Source organism: Trifolium pratense, linkage group LG6, assembly GCF_020283565.1.
Source record: "Trifolium pratense cultivar HEN17-A07 linkage group LG6, ARS_RC_1.1, whole genome shotgun sequence".
NCBI lineage: Eukaryota > Viridiplantae > Streptophyta > Magnoliopsida > Fabales > Fabaceae > Trifolium > Trifolium pratense.
Window position 1 is genome coordinate 24,345,908 of NC_060064.1, and position 20,168 is coordinate 24,366,075.

At 32.6% G+C, this 20,168-nt stretch overlaps 3 protein-coding genes across 3 annotated transcripts; all 3 read right to left on the reverse strand.

Annotated features, from left to right (window-relative positions):
* Positions 1 to 1,154: 1,154 nt before the first annotated feature.
* On the reverse strand, positions 1,155 to 3,166 carry LOC123889894 (protein NODULATION SIGNALING PATHWAY 2-like). Its single transcript, XM_045939402.1, has one exon. It carries the CDS (start codon positions 3,101 to 3,103, stop codon positions 1,313 to 1,315), a length of 1,791 nt encoding a protein of 596 aa, XP_045795358.1. The 5' UTR covers positions 3,104 to 3,166; the 3' UTR covers positions 1,155 to 1,312.
* A 7,864-nt stretch (positions 3,167 to 11,030) lies between these two features.
* Positions 11,031 to 11,864, reverse strand: LOC123891956. The gene has a single exon (XM_045941818.1). The coding sequence runs from the start codon at positions 11,862 to 11,864 to the stop codon at positions 11,031 to 11,033; it is 834 nt and encodes a 277-aa protein (XP_045797774.1).
* A 441-nt stretch (positions 11,865 to 12,305) lies between these two features.
* LOC123889033 (ethylene-overproduction protein 1-like) lies at positions 12,306 to 18,684 on the reverse strand. Its single transcript, XM_045938207.1, has 4 exons — positions 16,360 to 18,684; positions 14,513 to 14,804; positions 14,116 to 14,425; positions 12,306 to 12,983 (listed from the first exon to the last, which is right to left on the reverse strand). The coding sequence occupies exons 1-4, from the start codon at positions 18,408 to 18,410 to the stop codon at positions 12,754 to 12,756; spliced, it is 2,883 nt and encodes a 960-aa protein (XP_045794163.1). The 5' UTR covers positions 18,411 to 18,684; the 3' UTR covers positions 12,306 to 12,753.
* Between the last annotated feature and the right edge of the window lie 1,484 nt (positions 18,685 to 20,168).

A 20,168-nucleotide genomic window follows, 5' to 3' on the forward strand; every position in this document is an offset into this window, starting at 1 on the left:
AGCATAAAAAAGGTTGATCAAGTGTGTGTGTAAGTGGACTAGTGGCGTAGCCGTGATCCTAAATCGGGGTTTAAACTTTTTAATTTTAATAAATAATTTTAATTATATATAAGTTTATCAAGTGTGTATTAATAATTTTAGTTTACCAATTATTTGGAAATTCTCAAATATTTCTCAAGCGTTGAAGTAGCACAATCAAAGAGAGAAATCACACTAAACCAGAGGCAATACTGTTTGAATCTTTTGACTGAGACAGGTGACTTGGGTTGGGACTTGGGATGCAAGCCATCAAGCATTCCTACATAATTACCAGTTGCGATTGTTGCGGTGCTAAATCATTTTGAAATTTCACAAAATATATAAAATGACACAACTATGTCAGTGCGCTATTTATCTACAATTGCAGAGTCTTAGTTTATTCCATAAACACTGGTTTGAAGTAAGATTTTTCATTTGATTTGATGCAGATTATGATTTGAGGTTCATATATTTTATTTTTTGGTGAGAAATTTTGAAGAACATGACCGAAATCGTCTGATGCGGCTTCTGATGTAGTTACGGCGCGACCGTACACGTCAATGAAAATAACACCGCGATTGTGGTGCGATGCGGTTGCTGAGGGACCTAGCCCCTGCCACATGTGAATTGTAATAGCTCTTCTTGTGCTAAAGAATTAGCTTCTTACTGTAACAGTCAAAGTGTTTTGCACGTTGCTTCTAATTAATCCTGTGTTCCATGAGAGGAGAAAACACAGATATAGATTTTCATGTGGTTAGAGAAAGATTGCAAGCATGTTTGATGAACTTGGATTTCTAGACATATATAAACCTCAGCTTGAGGGGGAGTATTGAAGCATTTAGCTGAAATTAGCTTAAATTAGAAGTTAGTGTGAATTACTTGTCATGCAAGTAACTATGAAACTAGTGAGCTATCTTAATTGTCAAAGTTAATTAGCTCTTAGGAAGTAGTTATGCTGACTTAACACTTGCTTAGATAGTTAGTTATGATGTTGATCATTGTATAAAGATTGTATCATGTAATAACTTCAATTTGAGTTGAATAATACAATGAACATTTTTTCTCCAATTTCATATGTGATGCAAACAGCTTGGGAAGTATATATGGTGATGCTGCTTGATGACAAAGGAAGATGATTATCTTAAAATTGTGATTAAAATATGTTAAGATGTACATATTTTCTTTATACATATTGTGCAAGAATCTTTATACAAATCAAATTATAATATGGAACACTTAAAATATCTAAAAAAGTACTGTGTACACTCCTAACTTCCTGCCTTTAGTTTTAGTTTTAGTTTTTCCAAATGGAAAATCTTAATAATTGAGTTCCTTTCCATTCCACAACAAGTTCATTCTCATTTCCTCCTTCAATTCTAGCTTGATAAGAACTTTCACACCCTCTCAACACTTCTTTTACTTCCATCAAAACATTTTTGCTCAAACATCCACTTTCTAAGCTAATCTCAGCTTGAAAATCACCATCACTTTTCATCTCTTCCCATGTTTGTAACCAATCACAAGAAGATATACAAGGTGCAACAAAAAGCACTTCACATGCAATTCTTGCTTTTGAGAATTTTTCTGAAAATTGTGATTCAATTGATTCCAACAAAGCCTTATAATGCACCAAATTCCCTTCAAAAAATGACTTAAAATTTAAACTGTTTTTCAGTTTCTCAAATACATCGCCATCGCCAAATGTAATCATTCCCTTGCTTCCACAATTCTTGATCAAATCCTCAGCTACTTTCAAAAATTCCAAAGCATTTTTTCTTCTGTTTCTTACCATTCCCATGTGAGGAAGACCAATCATCAAATTAAAGGCTAAAAACACTTTCCTCGCACCGCGTTTGTTCATTATTTTGATCTCACTAACCAATTCCTCTAATCCCTTTTCCTCTACCATCAAGTTCAAACCACATGATTTCGCATACTCACAAAGTTCCCTTTTAGTATCCTCAAAATTCCAAACACATTCAGAATTTTCATCGTGACTCGATTTAATTGATGTCAATTTCAATCTTTTGTTTATTCTTGAAGCAGACTCCAATAAAGAAGGCCATTGAACACCATTTCCAATACAAAAATCAATTATGTGGATTTCATCACAATCTTCTAACATAGCAGCCTCAAGAATTGCTGAAATAGCTGCAAAATGAGCAACTTTTCCAACTAAATTCCCTTGATAGAGTGCTTTGAAAGAAGAATCGAAGTTCTTTTGAGCCTCGCCTTTGAGATATTCACCATGATTTGTAACCTCTTGAGACAAATAAAATGCAAGTGTTTCAAAAGAATCACCCATTGGAGTAACTTTTTGGCTTATACACTTCAAATTAACTTCTGCTAGTGCTTTTTGTCCTTTCTCTAAAGCTTCTCCATGTGCTTCCATCAAGTGTGGAAGACTCACTTGATTTTCAATTTCCATGTTTTGTTGGGGAAGAATAAGTGATTGTTGAATTGAGGAAAAATCTGATTTCATTGATTGTGTTGGACTCCATGAATCATATTGGAAATTTTGTGACGCGAAATTATCATTAGTTATAGTAGTAGTAGTACCAATGTTCATTTCGCAACTGTCTCTGATGAGATTTGAACTTTGTTCCTCGAGGTTACAGGGAAAATTTTGTGAAGGGAAGCTCCCTTCGCTTTCTTCTCGGTATTCATATTCATGAATATCAACAATTTGAGGACATGAAATTGAATCAAAAGATTCTAATTCCATGAGTGATGAAAGTTCCAAGATTTCTGATTCATCAATTGGAAATTGGACATGATCATTGGTGAACATGGAAATTTCCGAGAGATTACTATTCTCTGAAGTGCTTAGTAGAGTATTGAATTCATAATCATCAACATGGTCATTCATGATGATGCCATATGGAACATAGTCAACATCAACATGGTCATCATCCATGATCATGCCATATGAACCATAATCATCAACATGGTCATCCATGATGATGCCATATGGATCATAGTGACCAAGATGTACCATGGTTTGATGATGATTATCAAAGATTGATGAGTCTATTTGTACATAAGTTAATGGCCATGGAGAGTGAAGAATTTCTTGCTGATTCATAATTCTTTAAATGGATTTTTTTTTTGCACACAAAAGAGAGAAATGGTGAGGGATTTGATCTGTTGTTGTGTTTGACTATTTATAATAAGGAAAATGTTATAGAAACAATGTAAAGATAAAAATAGACACCAAAGTTACAAGCTATCTAATTATTTTTTAATTTTCTTTTTCAAATGTCATTTTAATGCTATCTTGGAAGTATTTGATAATTGAAAAGAATTTCTCACAATGAATATATAGTTTGTTTAATTAATTAATTAATTAATTTATCGAAAGAGTTGTAGCTAGCTAGGTACTCCCTCCGTTCCAAAGTATAAGGGGAAATTGGTCAACCAAAGTTGATGTATTTAGTCCAAATTTTTAACTAAATATATCAATTTTCTTTAACCAATTTTTCTTTATATTATAGGACAGAGGGAGTATTTGTTTTGGGTTACATGAGAGAAAAAAAAATTAACTAAATTCATTCCATTCTATCAAAATATATTTATTATATTTTTTTAAATAATTTCAAACATTGATTGAATTTTTGAGTTTTAAATTTTTAATCAATATCTTTTATTTTGTTAAATTTTTAATAGTTAATTTTAGTATAGAAAATTATTCTGCAAGCATAAGTATATTATCTACTTTCAAAATACATCTCTTTAAGTCTCATATGAGACATTTGATATGATAGCATGAAAAGAATTCCTCACAATGAATAGTTTGCTTAATTAATTAATTTATTGAAAGAGTCGTTGTAGGTATTTGTTTTGGGTTACATGAGAAAAAATGAAAATAAGGGTTTTAGGTACTAATTTAACTAAATTCATATTGCATGCTATCAAAATATATTTATTATATTTTTTAGAAGAATTTAAAACATTGATTGAATTTTTTTGGTTTTACATTTTTAATCAATATATTCTGTTAATTTTTAATAGTTAATTATAATATAGAAAATTATTCTGCAAGCATGAGTATTTGATCTTCTTTCAAAATACTTTAAGTCTCATATGAGACATTTTCAATCTAATCCTATAAAATGCTCTTTCTCGTCACAAATTGAAAGACTTTTTTAACCACATTCTCACATTATTCCTAAATATATATAGTATAATATTATTTTATTTAATATATAATATTTAAGGAATACTAATTCTATAAAATTCATGCACAAAATACCGAATTGATGAATTAGGTGACATTGGCCGGGGGATAAGTTCATATGAAGTGACAAAACTTTCTTAATGTTATTTTCAATTATTTATATGATTCAAATTAGACTAGTCATGATAAAATGAATAGATGATTTAAAATAAGAGTTAACATAAAGGTTGAAGAAGGTGGTATGGATTTAAATATCTTACTACCATTTCTGTTTTTTCTTCATTTTTTATACAAAATGAGGGAAAAACTCCGATCTTACTGCTATTTCGAACAACTTTGTGTGTTTTTTTTTTTAGTTAAACATACTTAATAAGTGTCCATTTGGCCTATCTTTTTTTCTTCTTCCTTTTACTTAAAAGTAAGAAGTTAGGCCAGACAATAATTTCTAGAGCTGTAAAAAGGGCCTTAAGGGGCCGGCCCTTTAAGGGGCGGACCCACTTATTCCTGATTATTAATTTTATTTAAATTTTAAACACAGTTTTTTTAGGGTGCCGATCGTGGACAGTGCTGATTGAAGAAATAAAATTAATAATCAGGAATAAGTGGGTCCGCCCCTTAAAGGGCCGACCCCTTAAGGCCCTTTTTACAGCTCTAATAATTTCTAAAAGTTATGGTAAAAAAAAAAAAGTTTCTATATTTTAGAAAAAATAATAATATATTATCAAATATATCTTTTCATCCTATTATAATAAAAAATAACAACTTTTAACTTTTTTTTTTATAAAAAAAATTAAGATTTATCAAACAATTTTAACTTTAGTTAAAAAGCTATTATTTCTAGCTTTATGATTAAAAGAGCTTCTACACCTAAAAAAATGTAGGTCAAACGGGCCCTTAATGTATAATTACTAAATGTTCAATACGTACATAAGAAAATAATCTCAAATTTGTGAAAATTAGTTCAAGATTTGACTATTTTAGCAAGAGTATGAACAATGGAATTCGCTTGCCTAACAAACATAACCTCAAAATTTAGAAAGACGACATAAAAATAACAATATCATGATCAACAATTGAAAGAAACTCAGAATTGTCTCTACGCTTCATGTGAATAGCATCAACCAACAACTTCGAAGTATTGACCATGCTTCTCCGTTTAAAGTTGAAATCACAGATTGTTGTCGTTGTGTCATACCGGCCATGAACTGGCCATTACGATCATGAAAACACAATTTCAATGAGGTTGTCCCAGAGCCAATAACGAAAGCAACATCAACGTTGCATTTTACCCAACCTGGAGCTGGTTTTTCCCATCTTAATTAACATACCTGGTTCTTCAACCATACTCACACTGTTGCACTGAACTAGATGAGCTGAATACCAATTATTCCAAGCATCGAAGGTCTGTCTTCCGATTTAGCTCGACACTTGGACATTGTCATTCTAAATTTTATCATTATGGTCATGCCAAATGCACCATAGTAACATGATCCTTGTTACTACGTATAATACAATGCATAGTTAACTTATAACTGGATTTCATGGAATAACACCTATTTTTTTCTCCTCCCATACCACTTTGACCGAGACAACAAGTGGTGTTGCAAGAATTCTCTCCACTACAAGTGGTGTTACGAACTTTAGTTATATCTCACCCTTCAAGTTGAGGCAAGGACACCCATATTATCACTGCCATGAACAACTTTGTGTTTTAATAAAAAAAAAAGTAAAAATAGTTAATTATTTGAAGGAAGAGTCTATTATATACTCCGTCCGTTCCAAAATTTAAGTCACTTTGAGAAAAATAATTGTACCAAATTATAACTCACTTTACATTATCAATAAATCATTTAATGCTCTTTTTCCTATTATACCCTTAACTATTTATTTCTCTTTCTTCTTTCAATTCTTCAATTTATTTTTCCCACACCATTAATGAAGGACAATTTTGTAAACTAACTCATAATTTCTCTTTTCCATACAACATTAATCACATTTCTTAATTTGTATAATATAGTCAAAACGACTTATGTACACTTTGAAACGGAGTGAGTAATAAGAACTCGCTTTAAATATAAATAATTGGAAAGAAGAACTCGCTTTAAATAAGAACTCGCTTTAAATATTTTAATAAAATATTGCATTTATGTCTATTTTATATAATTATAAAGTTCATCTTTTTTTTTTACTAAAATAAAGTTCATCTTTGAAGTTTGAACTATATAAATATCCAAAAAAAATTAGGATAGGTAAAATAACTCTTATTATATATATTACACAGTAAAATCTCATGTTTCCCACCTACCCATCCATATACATCAATACGCTTTCTTATGTTTGATTATTTTGCTTGAAGCAACTTTGAAGGTTGTCCGTCCCATAGTAAAATCTCTGACCCCCAATCTCAGAAGTGGGGAAACTCTGGTCAAATCGACACAAACATGTTTCCCACCTACCCATCCATACACCAGAACATCCGTTGGGCGGCGAGTCGATCTCCCTTCTTGTGGGTCAGTCTACAAGTTCACTAGTGCCTCTTTCTTCACAGAAATTTCCGCACGCCTAAAAATATCAAAAAGCAAGTACGTCTCTGACCATGTCATGACTGTATTTGAAGTTTGAGAGCTTCCTACAATGAGTTGCATGCTCCCCAAAAGTGTTGAGGCATGCTTTACGACAAACAGGGCAAACCTCATTCTTCGAAAATAACGAAGTCATGAGGTGGTACATAAGGATGGTACGATACTCAACCGGGGACATGTGTTGGCCTAACCCATCAATGAAAATAGTCAGGAAAAAGTATTTAAACAAAAAAATTATGTTTCATGTGATCCTATCTAATTTCAAGGATCTATATATATATTCACTAAATTTTCAAAAAAATAGAATATTCAAATCAAAAAAAGGATCTATATATATATATAATAGAATATTCAAAAAAAATTATCATAAAAAATATATAAATTCACTAATCAAAAAAAGAAAAATACCGTCCCCATAACCCTAATTTAATTAGTATGAATATTGCATTTTATATGTAAGACCAAGATTTGAATCCTAAATTTTCCACCGATACATTCCAATAGATAAATTTCAAGTTGTCCCATAAGTGTAGCTCAAATGGTAGCCACCAGGGATATTATTGGAGTGGTCGGGATTCGAACCCCGGATTCCACATTTCTTCACATTTAAATATTATTTTTTTTATATGTTCAATATTAAAATATGTGAGTCTATCCACTAGGTTACTTGACAAAAAAAATTGAAGCCATGCATTAAGGGTCTGTTTCTTATAGATTTTTTTAAAATAGATTCTTGTAGTATTACATAATTTTGTGTAAAAACAATTTGCAAAGAATTTTTTTTATAAAAGTTTAAAATGAAAATTTGGTTTGAATAGTTATTCTTAAAATGTTATTTTAGGTATTTGATCATTTTATTGAAAAAAAATTGGATATCAAAATTTCAAAAAAATCACTTAATTTTGAAGCTATTTCAAATAGATTTTCATAAAAATCATTTTTAAAATACAACTTTTTGAAAAAATTGTGATTTTAACTATGTTTTGATCTTCAATAAAAATCATTATGTTATATGATGTCAAAATTAGTGTTTTAATTTAGAAAAAACGAATATAAAAAAACTTGTAATATTTTGAAAAACGATTTTAAAAATCTATTTTAAAAAATATAACGAAAAAATCTATTTTTTTAAAACTCAAACAAACTGATCCCTAAAATACTTGATAAGAAAAAGCGCAAAATTATTGGGTTATCGCCGTATTTAGGATGATTAAAATAAAAGTAAAAATTGTTTTTCATATTTTTTTTTAATTAAAATAATATGATAGGAATGCGAAGCTAACCAAAATCACTTTCCTACATATTATGATATTAAGAGTTTTGCTCCACAAGGTTGCCAATAAATTCCGATTCCTTTCTGGCATATTCGATGAGATGAGTAGGTAGGTTCCCCAATTTACCTAATGATCTCAATTTTTCATATTATAATTATAATAATAACAAAATTTTGATTAGTTAATAATTCATGTCTTTCCAACACAATTACGTACCAACTCATTAGAAATTCCCTTATTTCATGTATTGTAGTCACATGAAATAGTGTAGCTACTAGTATGCATCCACGTTGTGAAGTTCCTTAATACAGTGACACGTTAATTATGATTATACAAAATAAAATTAAAGCTCTAAACGAATGTCAATTGAATATCCCTCTCAACGAATGACGACAAAAATTTTATTTAGAGAATAATATCATGAATGAAGATTGGTTTAACTTGGGATCATAAGAGAATAATAATAAAATATGTTGACAAAAAAATATATAATATATATCATGGATGAAGGAATGATATATAAAAATAGTCTAGTGTTTAATAGAAAATAATAGATAGGAATAGGAGGAAAAAAAAAACTTCTTTGACATATGTAATTGTTAGACCTTGTCTTGGAAACCATATCTGAAATACATATAATTTTTTTTATTATAAAGATGCATATAATTAGCAATGGCGCGTGTATCATCATCATGATTTTAGTAAGAGTGTCATAATTTGCATTTTAAATTGATTTAAATAATTAATAAATATTGTGAATCATATCTTTTAATTAATAAAATTGATTATTAAGTAAAATACTAGTTAATTAAATACACCTTAAGATGTACCTTTAGAGCACATGTTAGCGGAACCCTGAAGTGATATACCTACCATCTGAGCTATAAAAACAGACGTTATTAAGTAAGTTTCTTAATAATATTTAATTTAAGGCTTTATTTTATTATATCTATAATTATTTAATGTAACACATATTTATAATATTTAATAGAGATCTTTAATAAAGTTTTTTTTTATATAAATAGATCTTTAATAAAGTTAATATAAGAAAATATATTATGAAAATTATGTCGTGATAATTAATTTTCATGATTATCAATAATGTCATTTTGAGCTTAATTCAATTGACCAAATATATATGAAAATATTATGAAACAGATGACTATTATGAATAACAGATGACTATTATGAAACACGCTTCAAAATAATATGTTGAAGTTTCAAATAGTGTTGACAATTGTTTTATTTATTTCTCCTGTTGAATCGTTTTTTTTATAAGAAAACATTTATATTTTGTTAAGGTGGATTATGTATAAGTGGTATACACAACCAACTACAGTGATATAAAAATAACTTTCATCGATATTATGCGAAGATGCATCGAGATGTGTGAGCTCATGTAGCACAAATCCGTTATTACTTTAAATGAGATTCACCGTTTGATGATATATTTTTGTTAATGGTGTCAATAAATCGTAAGTTTGATTTCCTAAAATTTGACCATTAGTTTAGATATCACGAAAAGAAATTATGAGTTATTTGATTTTCTAAAAATCGACCATTATTTTTTATCATGCGTATTTTGTTACTCTATTCATCATAATTTTTATTTATGTTGTAAACAAAAATAAGTAAATTTTTAAAGTTTTGCCCCCGTGCTTGGCACGGGTACATGTTTAATAGAGAAATTTAATATAGTACACACTAAGTTAGGTTTATGTCCCCGATTTTTGTATATATTTTTTTATTTTTCCTTTTTTATAAGGACAAAAAAAAAATTAATTTTATAAAAAGGATTGGAGAGAGAGTAAAAGATAGGTCATTATTACAAGTCAAACCATAAATAGATCATTATTACAAGTCAAACCAAAATATTACTACCTCATGTCCTTAATATAAGAAGAAATTCACTTTTCAGATACATTGAAAAATTGATGTATCTAAACTATATTATAGACTAGATACATTTATTTTTCAATGTATTTAAAAATCAACTTTTTCTTATAATAAGGACTAAAGGGAGTATTTAATGTAAAAAAAAAATATCAATAATAAAATTTGAAGATAATTATTTCCATATTTCATTAAATTAAAAGTATGCTTGAATTTGTATAAATAGGTACACATTGGTTTAACATGTAATCAAAAAAAATTATAAAGTTAATAACAAACTAAGTTACAATATGGAAACTTAAATGAAGATGGAAACAATGGATCGCCGGATCATTACCCTCCCGATCGCAGTTGCGGGGGGATTGAATTGTGGTCCTTCCTACCAAGTTCAGCGTCAATCAGCGCTAAACCAACTAACGATTGGTTGGTTTTCAAATATATAAACATTGAGAGTTAGTAGGGACATCTTATTATATGTGCAAGAGTCCGGGTTCGAACCTGAGACACTCCACTTATTCATCTTTAAGGTGGATTTTCTAGCCACTAGGCTACTTGACAAAAAAAAATCAAACTTGAATAAAGTAACTTAGTTTATATTCTTGCTAACATTCAAGAACAATCACAAAAATTTGATCATGAATAAAAGGTTTATCCCATTATTAAACTGCGGCATACAACAAAAACAAACTAAGTAGGTATTAAAACAACAAAGTTATATCAAACATAATATCGGGCCTGTTTGGATTAGCTTATTTTTGAACTTATGTAAACAACTTTTTCTTTTTATCAAACTTACGCAAACAGCTTATGCAATATAAATTAGGTTTTATGTTTTTTTATAAGTTCATACTATTGAAAATTGTATTTTTATAAGCTATTTTATTATAAACTACCTTGACAAACTTATAATAATACATAAAAATTGCATAAGTTATTTGCATAAGCTCAAAAATAAGCTAATCCAAAGAAGCTACCAATAATATATTGGTCCAAGTGATAAGAAATTTATACCTTTTAAACCAGTGAAAAGTTCGTATCTATAACAAGGTAAAAAAAAATATTGTTTTATTTGTCAAATACCATCTTTCACACCAGTACATGGTTTTTGTGGACCGGTGAACAATGTTTCTTATGCTTTGAACTATGATGATACTTCTCTGCATTTGTAGAGCATGGCAGAACAGGGCTTTTTATAGAACAAAACTTATGCTTCATACCCCAAGAGAAGAGAAGTCCCAAGCCACAACCTTTTGGAGAAGAAGAAGCACAAGAATTTCTATCTGAACCTGCGAGACAAACCTCATGATTTCTGGGATCACAGACGTTCTTGTTGAAATCATTGGAAAAATGTAAAACAGATGATGCAGCCAACGCATTGGCGTCAGGAAGAAAGCGGTTAATCATGTAAGTTGGAGATTGATCACCATTAGACTCTTCAAGCTTTAATCGCAAACCATCATTGATATGACTATGAACTGCTGTCTCTGATTGTTGGATAATGTCAAATGTTTCTGATAGAGATAAAACATCGAATGCATCCGAGAAAACATCAGTCTTTCTGTTGTCATCGTCGTTATCACCATCACAACCATCGTCTTTATCAAAGGCAATAACACCAATATCTACAACAGGTTCAACAGCTACTTTGAGTGGACGCCAGAGGCAAGGAGGAAGTCTCGGCCGAGGGGTGTCTCCATCGCCGATGCTATCACGCCTCTCCAAGTCCTTTGGCTTGCCGGGGGATTGTTCCCATGAAAATGGAACTCTAGTATTTTCCACTGTATCAAGTGAATTCGACAAGCTAGATGAAACCGGAAGATCTGAATAACTGAGACGCTTTGTTGACAAAAGAGGAGCATTGAAGTTTAACTTTCTAGGGCATATCAAATCCATGATCACCATATTTTCTTCTTCTTCCATATTTGGTAGCTTCTATAACTGGAATGAGTATCTGAAATAAGTAATTACTTGACAAAGGTCCTTAGAGACTACGTACGGCATCTGCTCAGTTGAAAGGGAATAAATAAAAGCAGATTAAAGTATGGATATCTTGTGGAAATCATAAAAACCGAAATCTTACATTAAAATGGTCACGGATGGATTCAAAAGGCTCTTCCAGGTGGGAAGAGTAACAAGAAGCCAGGTGTTACAAGTTACATAAATAAGATATAAAGTAGGTAAAAAAGGGAAGGGTATGTGCCCGTGTCAAGTTATAGCTATGTAATGCTTCAAGACTGAGTAAATAATCCACAAAAAAGTAATATAAGGAGGAGGGGTAAGAAACAACACACAAACTAGTTGATGAATTGCACAGATGAAAATTCTCATAGCTGTAATCGGATATAGGTATCCAAAGAGAGCTGATCAAAAGTACAATGGCGATTGAAAGGGAAAACTGTGTTTATACAACAAATCGAAAAGAGTGAAAATACTATAACAACTTACATTGTAGAATTGCCTAGCCAATAATATAGTTGCAAATATCTAAAACTGTTGCATAACAAATTGACTATCATGTACAAGTTTAGTCTAAAACTGTGGTAACTTATGGCTATTCTCGCAGCCAAGGCAGATTGGAGAATAGCAGAGATGACAAGACCATAATTCATTACATATATTTACAAGCTATTCTACTCCTCTACTTTCCCTTCAGTTTCAATCAAGATTATTTTCCTAACCCATCTTTTCCCTTCTTCGAAGATCAGCCTGAAAGATGCATACAACATCCAATAGATAAATAGCACCGATGGTTAGGCCTGTCCCAATATAAGGAACACAGAGAACATGATTGTTGACTTCTGATTCTCTCTCATTTTACATCAGTAACTTGCTCCCGGGCTTTATTACAAAGCTCTAACATCTCAGCATGGCTAGGATCAAGACAAAGGGCCGCTTCACAGTCTCGGACAGTAGAAACAAAATCACCCATTGAATCATAAAATGCTGCTCGAAGATGTAACAGTTGCAGTTCTGGCTTGAAGTTGATGGCCCTTGAAAGCTCTGCAATTGCGTCAGCTTCCTTGCGATCGTCCATTAAAACTAATAGAAAGAGACACCATGTCAGAGCTTCAGAAGTTTTGTGACACCAAGACTTATATAGCAAGGGTTTCAAGACTAAATCATGATCACACTGTATGTCAAAATGCTTATGGCAAACACAGTATTTCTGCATGAACTAATCTCAAATTACAAGACAGTAAAAGCAGAGAAAATAAAGGATTTTATAATAAATTAGGCTATCAGAAAAGAATAGGATCAAACTCATATTGATTCATTTCCTATCTCACTTCTTAAATGACTGCTTGTGAAGAGAAACACTAGCCCGAAGCTTCTCAAGGCGTGTTACCAACACAAATTATCAGAAATTCTGAACTGATATTTTATTTGTTAAGGCTTTAATACTTAAAGCAAAACCTAAAGCTCATTTTGTACTCGATAAATATACAAGCTCTACATAGTATTTCCCATAATTTTTAACCCAGTAAGAGGTGAGTATTTAAACCAGACTGTCCTGATGCAAAGGAGTGAGCAGGTCATACAAGACATCTGCTGAAGAATCAGGACACACAAAAAGATAATATACATTTCAGCAGGAGAAAATTCAAGATGATTCCAGCATGGCTTACTAGTTTTGACCGTCCCAATAAAGGCAAGCCTAAACAAGAAAAGAAGAAATGAGTGGAAATGCGGGTAACCGCATTGATACGCAGGGGCCCACATACATATCCTGGTATACGTTTAATAAGCCCACATAAGTGTATGATTACAACAGGCCAGTTTGCAGGTCAGGCTGCATAAATTTTTAAATTCTTATGTTATATTTTCTTTGCTTACATTCACTTTTTTTACTCTAATATATAACTAAACAAATATCTTTTATTATTTTTATGAGGGTAAAGAGGTTTGACCTGCAAACCCGTGGTTAAGTGGATAGGTCCTCAGACAGTGTCCTTGTATATGACCAGCTATCCAACATGATGCTTAGAGGAGTTTAACGTAATACTAATGCTACTAAAGTTTAGACAAAGATCGTGGATTGAAGTTGACGTAGACGCAATATTCCAATTGAATTAGAGGAAATTTCATCACTCACGTATGCTGCCAACTTAAATAAGTTGACTTAGGGTACATAAACAAGTAAATGAGGAGTAACTGGTTGTATCAAAATTACCTGCCGCCCTATATCTATAGGGATATGTTCTTAGAGGATCCAACTGTGTTGCCAAACTAAGATCTCCCTTTGCCATGTCACGATCACAATATTCTGACCGCTTCTCATATGCTGATGCGTTATTCTTGGCCTTTTCTATTAACTTTGTCATCTCATCATATGCTGCTTTGGGCTGATTCTGAAGATGGTATACACGTGCTAACCCCTGATGTGCTCGTGTATGCTTGATGTTAAGTGCATGCTTGTAGCAGTCAGCAGCAAGGTCTAGCTTTTCACAATCAACATAAATACTCCCTAAATTATTTAGTGCCTACAATGTTGAATGACAAAATAAATTTGTTATTTCAGCACCAAAATCAAGTTTATATGTTTAATCTCAATACCATATAAGACTCACTTGTCCCTTCCGAAGACCATCTGAAGGGCATCTAAGAGCTTCCTCCAAGAGATCAATCACATTCTTTGAAGACTCGGAATCAAGACATGAGTCAGCTAAAGCATAAGCTTTTAGAAAGAAAGCTTCAAATGACCTTTGAATAGAAATTGACTCGTCGGCCTTTGCTATAGCTTCTTCACGATGGCCAGTGTCATACAATATCCATCCTTCATAGATAAGTCTTTCATGTGTTGAAGAAGAATGATTTCTAGCCAGACGCAAACTACGCATGGCTACCTTTTGACAATTTAACCTGAAAGATTTAGGAACATCAATTCCAAAATTGGTCAGGGTCATGCTCAGGCATTAAAAGTAATGGAGGAAAAACACTAATTCTATGTGAACAATAATCAAATATTAGGAAGAGTTCATTGCATAAATGCATAGTGTGTTATATAAATGGTGGATACTGGAAGGTAGAAAACAGGTGAAAATATACATCCACATCATCTGATTCTGATTGTCTTCCAAAACAAATATTAGCTTCCATGGAGTTAGAGAGGACAGCAGGACACAATAACAACTCAAACATGATGTCACAGTATAAATTGTAAGTGCTTTTTAAAGGCCGCAAATTTTGTAATTTCTCCATATACTGCAGTGTTTATACCGTGGAATACGAGTTCAACAAGTCAATTTCTTAATATAAGGGATGTTTTTTTGAAAAAATAATATAAGGGATGTTGAAGTAAGTAATGTTTAGAAGAACTCATTATAGTTATTAAACCTTTTAACCACAGGAAGATACACAGGCTTCAGAAACGGGAGATATCCCCTAACCTAGTTTACTAGACAGTAGCAACAAAGAGAAAACGGAATATGAAATGTGATGAAAACCCAATGTAAGAAAATACCATGGGTATTCTTTTCCTATAAAGGAAAATTTACAGAAGGGTATCTTATGCCACCAAAAGACCTATCTCGTTAGACAAATGCTTAAAACACACTGCTCAGCTGAAAAGCCAAGAAAACTTAATACTTAATAACTGACTAGCACCCTATCACTCCACTCTCCACATATTACCCTCTCACAGATGTAGATTTAGCCTCTTCCCATGTCTGTAATCAGCTTGACAACTCAGCTACCACTCTCTTTCCTATTCTTTCTCACCCTTCTTCCTATAAACAAACAAGACTTTTGGTCCGTGAATGACTTGGACTTGGTCCCCTCCCTGCCAACCTGTTACTTCATTTCAGACTTTCTCTCCACAGCGCCCATCAAAATGAATGAAATGGTCATTGATTGAGAATTCCTTCATGTATACTTTCAAAATTCTCAATTCACACCAACAAAAGACAAACTGATTCTATTTTTCCTTTTTAGCCTATTTTGTCCAATATAATTCTTCATCCTTTATACTCATATGAAGTCTAATGAAGAAAAAATAAACAGGAGGAGATAGCTTAATCTAAAAGTACAAACGGAAAATGATAGCATCAACTGAAACATGCAAGTGGCAACGAAAAAGTGTTCCACATCAACTTTTTACTGTCTAATTTGATGTAGGCCGTGCTACAATTTCTTAATTATATAACATAGTACTAAGTCTCAAGTCTCAACAAACTAATCAATATAGTAGTAAATATAGACGAGGGTTTCATGGATACAGAAATATGTTCACAGTTCAGATCAGTTTAAACAGAAATGAATAATGAAAACCGATCTAGCTATATTTAAATCACCCTCATAATTAATGAATGAGCAGAATAAAACAAGTAACAACTAATAGAAAATAATTACATTCAGCGAGAATTTTGTGGGACTCAACATTAAGAAGAAAATGAGTTAATGTAAAGCTTACAGGCACCTTAAAAGGAGTAGAGATTGCCGAAAGCGTAAAATGCTTTTCCCCGGGTTGTTCTCCAACATCTGGTGTACAACAGCCAAAGAACCAATATCATCAACGGAAGACCAATTGTCATACAATTGCATCCAGCAATCAGCCTGGTTCCACTGCTGAGCAACAGGGCGGAGGAGTTCTACCAAGCGATCGCCTTGCATTTTCCCATAGAACATCTTATAATTTGGATCCAATGTCAAAATTGCCCTGACATCCCTAAGGGCTCCTTCATAATCCTTCATGGCAATCAAGAACCAAGCTCTCAGTTCAAGGCAGTCAGTAGAAATCTTGAAACCAATTATTTTATTGATTTCTGAAATGGCAGCTTCAATCTTACTCTCCTCCACCAAAAACACAGCTCGGTGTTTGTATGGATATGAAAGAGTTGGATCTAATTCAGTTGCAGAGACCAAGTCTATCGTTTTTTCCTTCCCAATGCAATATAAAGCCCTTTCCTGATACATCCAACCAACAGGTTTATGATCAGAAATAAGGGAGTTTATCATCTTGTATGCTGAATATGTGTGACCGCGTTTATACTTGGCCCTTGCAACACCCACTGAAGAATAAATATGTCCTTCCTTAACAGCAGCCTCAAACCACTGTTGTGCATCTTTGTATTCTTTTCTTTCAAGCATCACAACACCTAATTGGTGATAAGCAAATTGCTTCTGCCAACCACTCGCCGCACACTCTCCTAACCTCTCTAAGAGCATCACAGTCGTGTTAGATTTCATATCTTCCTCCATTGCAACCTGACTCAAAAAACAATACAGCGAAAACGAAACATGCCCTACCAAGGCCAATCTATCTCTACCCTCTACACTACAAAACAATTTCGAAACACTCAAACTGTGCATCGAACTAGGAAGCTCTCTCAGAAACACCTGCAAGCAAGCTGCCACGACCAGATGCGCAGTCTCCTCCAGTCCATACTCAATCAACAACAATGCATCATCCATGTCGAATACCAAAGAAGCCAAATGAGCATCACAAGCAGATTTCATCTCCTCACAACAAAACCTATTCGCAAAAGAAAGCATCTCTACAACAACATTATTTGCAAATAGACTCAACCTCTTGGTTCTACTAAAAACCTCAACAGCCATCATCACATCAACAGATACACCATTCAGGGAGAAATTAATCTTCTCCCTCCTAGACTCAACAAATCCACCATATAACATTGCCATAAACGGCCTCGAAAGCGAGGCCATTGAGTATCTATTACACCTAATATCACTATCACCTATACAAAAAGATATATCATGGTAACCACCATCACCGCTACCACTACGATCATCCTCATTTCCATAAGAAGTTGAGCATTCAATTTTCCCACCACCATCAACATCATCATTGTCAACAATAACATTATCTTTTCGAAAACACGAACAATGACCAAAACCAGATTCAGGATCATACCCTGTGATCAAACTAGCCTTGGGGCATTCAAGGTTTCTTCCACAACAATCCATTGCTGAAGATCCATCAAATTCATCCTCTCTCCTCTCATACCTCAACCACGAAGCCATCACAACCTTGGAGTGCACATCCACCGCATGCTGCCGCGCCAACCGGAGACTCCGCCGGAACAATTTAGCATCAGGAAATCCCCTAAACACCGAGCACTGCTCCAAAAACGCCTCAAATTTCCCATCCTCACCAGAACTCACGATCCGGCGATGCACGCCGGCAAGGGTTTCAACCAAATCAATAGGCTTCAAATAAGGCTCGATCGAAGGTTCTAGAAGCTCCGACAAAGGAAGGCCATAAGGGAGGAGACTCTCCAAAACGACGTCGCGTGTCGCCGTTTTTGTACCAACCGGTTTGATTCGACCGGATTGTTTAGACCGGTCTAGTAAATGATGAAAGAATTTGTCTCCGATGGATTCTCCACCGCCGGCGTTGATCGGAGGATCGGCGCCGACGGAGGAGTTAAGAGCGTAGACTTGAGTGCCTTTACAACCATCCGTGATTTTCGTGCTACGGATCGAAGCCAGGATGTTGTGCTGCATCTTCGGATTTTTGTGTCTGTGTGTGTGTGTGTGTTTTTTTTTTGTGTTTTTGGTTTTTCTGTTTCCACCAAAATTGGATAATTAACGGTGGTGGTTTGAGAATGATTGAAGGTTTTAGATTTTAAGATAATGGAAATTGGAAATTGGAAAAATGGATTGAGAGAACAAAACTAGATGATGAACATAAAAATAATATAAGAAAAAAGTTTTTAATTTAGATTCCTCTATATTTGTGTTTTTTCTTTCTTATTGTCTTTTATATTATGTTTGTCTTAAGAATTACTTCCTCCGTATCTCAATATAAATTGTTTTGACAGTATTACATATATTAAGAAATGTAATTAATTTTGTTAAAAAAAAAATATAATTCATATTGTAAGGAAAATAAAAATTATAAAGTTGGTTTACAAAATTATCTTTTATTAAAGGTATGATATATCTATAAATCTAAATAAGGCAATAGTATTTGTATTTCTCTTTCCTCAAATCTTTTCCCTCTCATGCATTCTACTCTAAATGATTTGCCATTTAATACACTCATGAACTATTATTTCACATTCAATCCTACAATCAATTGGATTAATTGGGTTGATTTTAAAATTTTGAAATTATTTTAGACAGTGTTTTAAAAATCGGACCGGTCATCGAACTAGCGAGGGCACTGGGTCACTGGTTCATTGGTCGAACTATTGGGTTACTGGTCGAACCGCACCGATCTCTATATAGTTATTGAACCGGTCTCTATATAATTAAAAAAAAAACATAAAAAATATGAAATTTTCATAAACTCATAATGTCACAAATTCTTAAATTCAAATCCTAAACATCGTCAACAACACAATTAAAATAAATAAATAGTAAATATTTTAATAAATATAGTGTTGATTCAATTATTAAAAATTAAAAAAAAAAACACAATTGTTCTATAAAAAAAACACAATTGTAAAACTTTATAAGTTAGGCACATATATTTGTAAAAAAAATATGTTAAGCCCATATATAAATTAGATTCATTGAATAACTAATAAATTTGTTCTATAATAAAGCGAATACACTAAGAAAACGTCATATATGTGTGTATAAAAAAATATATACATATATTATTAGTATAAATTTAATAATAAAAAAAATGTTTTATAGTGTGTAAAAAAAAAAGTACTTCATAGTAAATTCTATCATTTTCCTTTTAACATGGCAGCCGCTTTAACTTATGCTTCTTTCTAGCAACTGCGGTAACAGTGGTTCCTCTTCTCTTTTGCCTCAATCTTCTTAGCAAATGTGCATCTTCTTTGTTTCTCTTCTCCTGTGTTTTCTTATTCTCTTTGGTGGATGCAAAAGTAAAATTTTAGAGGGTTCAAAGTGCATAATATATAAGGATCTATATAGCGACGCCCCTGACTGCGATTACGATTTCCATCTTCTCTTATTTTCAAAATTCATTCTTCAATCTTCAAGTTTCTATTTTTTTCCTTCTTCTGTGCGTGCGATTGATCTGCGTTATGCTTCTTTTCTTTTAATTAATAATAATAATAATAATAATAATAATAATAATAATAATAATAATAATAATAAAACGACGTCGTTTTGGCCTTTGGGCGGAAAAAAAACAGGCGTGTAATTAAACCGGCGGTTCGGGAAAAATGTCGGTTCACCGGTTTTTCTGGTTTTTTCCGGTTCCCTCCGATCCAATAACTTGTCCGATCTAACGTATGAACCAGACCGGACACCCTCTGATTCCCGGTTCGACCGGCCGGTCCG

Excerpts from the sequence above, each read along its gene's own strand:
- LOC123889894 (XM_045939402.1), bottom strand. The coding sequence starts at position 3,103 with ATGAATCAGCAAGAAATTCTTCACTCTCCATGGCCATTAACTTATGTA.
- LOC123889033 (XM_045938207.1), bottom strand. The coding sequence starts at position 18,410 with ATGCAGCACAACATCCTGGCTTCGATCCGTAGCACGAAAATCACGGAT. Across the intron at positions 14,805-16,359 it reads CAATCTCTACTCCTTTTAAG|GTTAAATTGTCAAAAGGTAG; the intron begins GTGCCTGTAAGC and ends TAAATCTTTCAG. Across the intron at positions 12,984-14,115 it reads CTATAGATATAGGGCGGCAG|TTTTAATGGACGATCGCAAG; the intron begins GTAATTTTGATA and ends TCTTTCTATTAG.
- LOC123891956 (XM_045941818.1), bottom strand. The coding sequence starts at position 11,864 with ATGGAAGAAGAAGAAAATATGGTGATCATGGATTTGATATGCCCTAGA.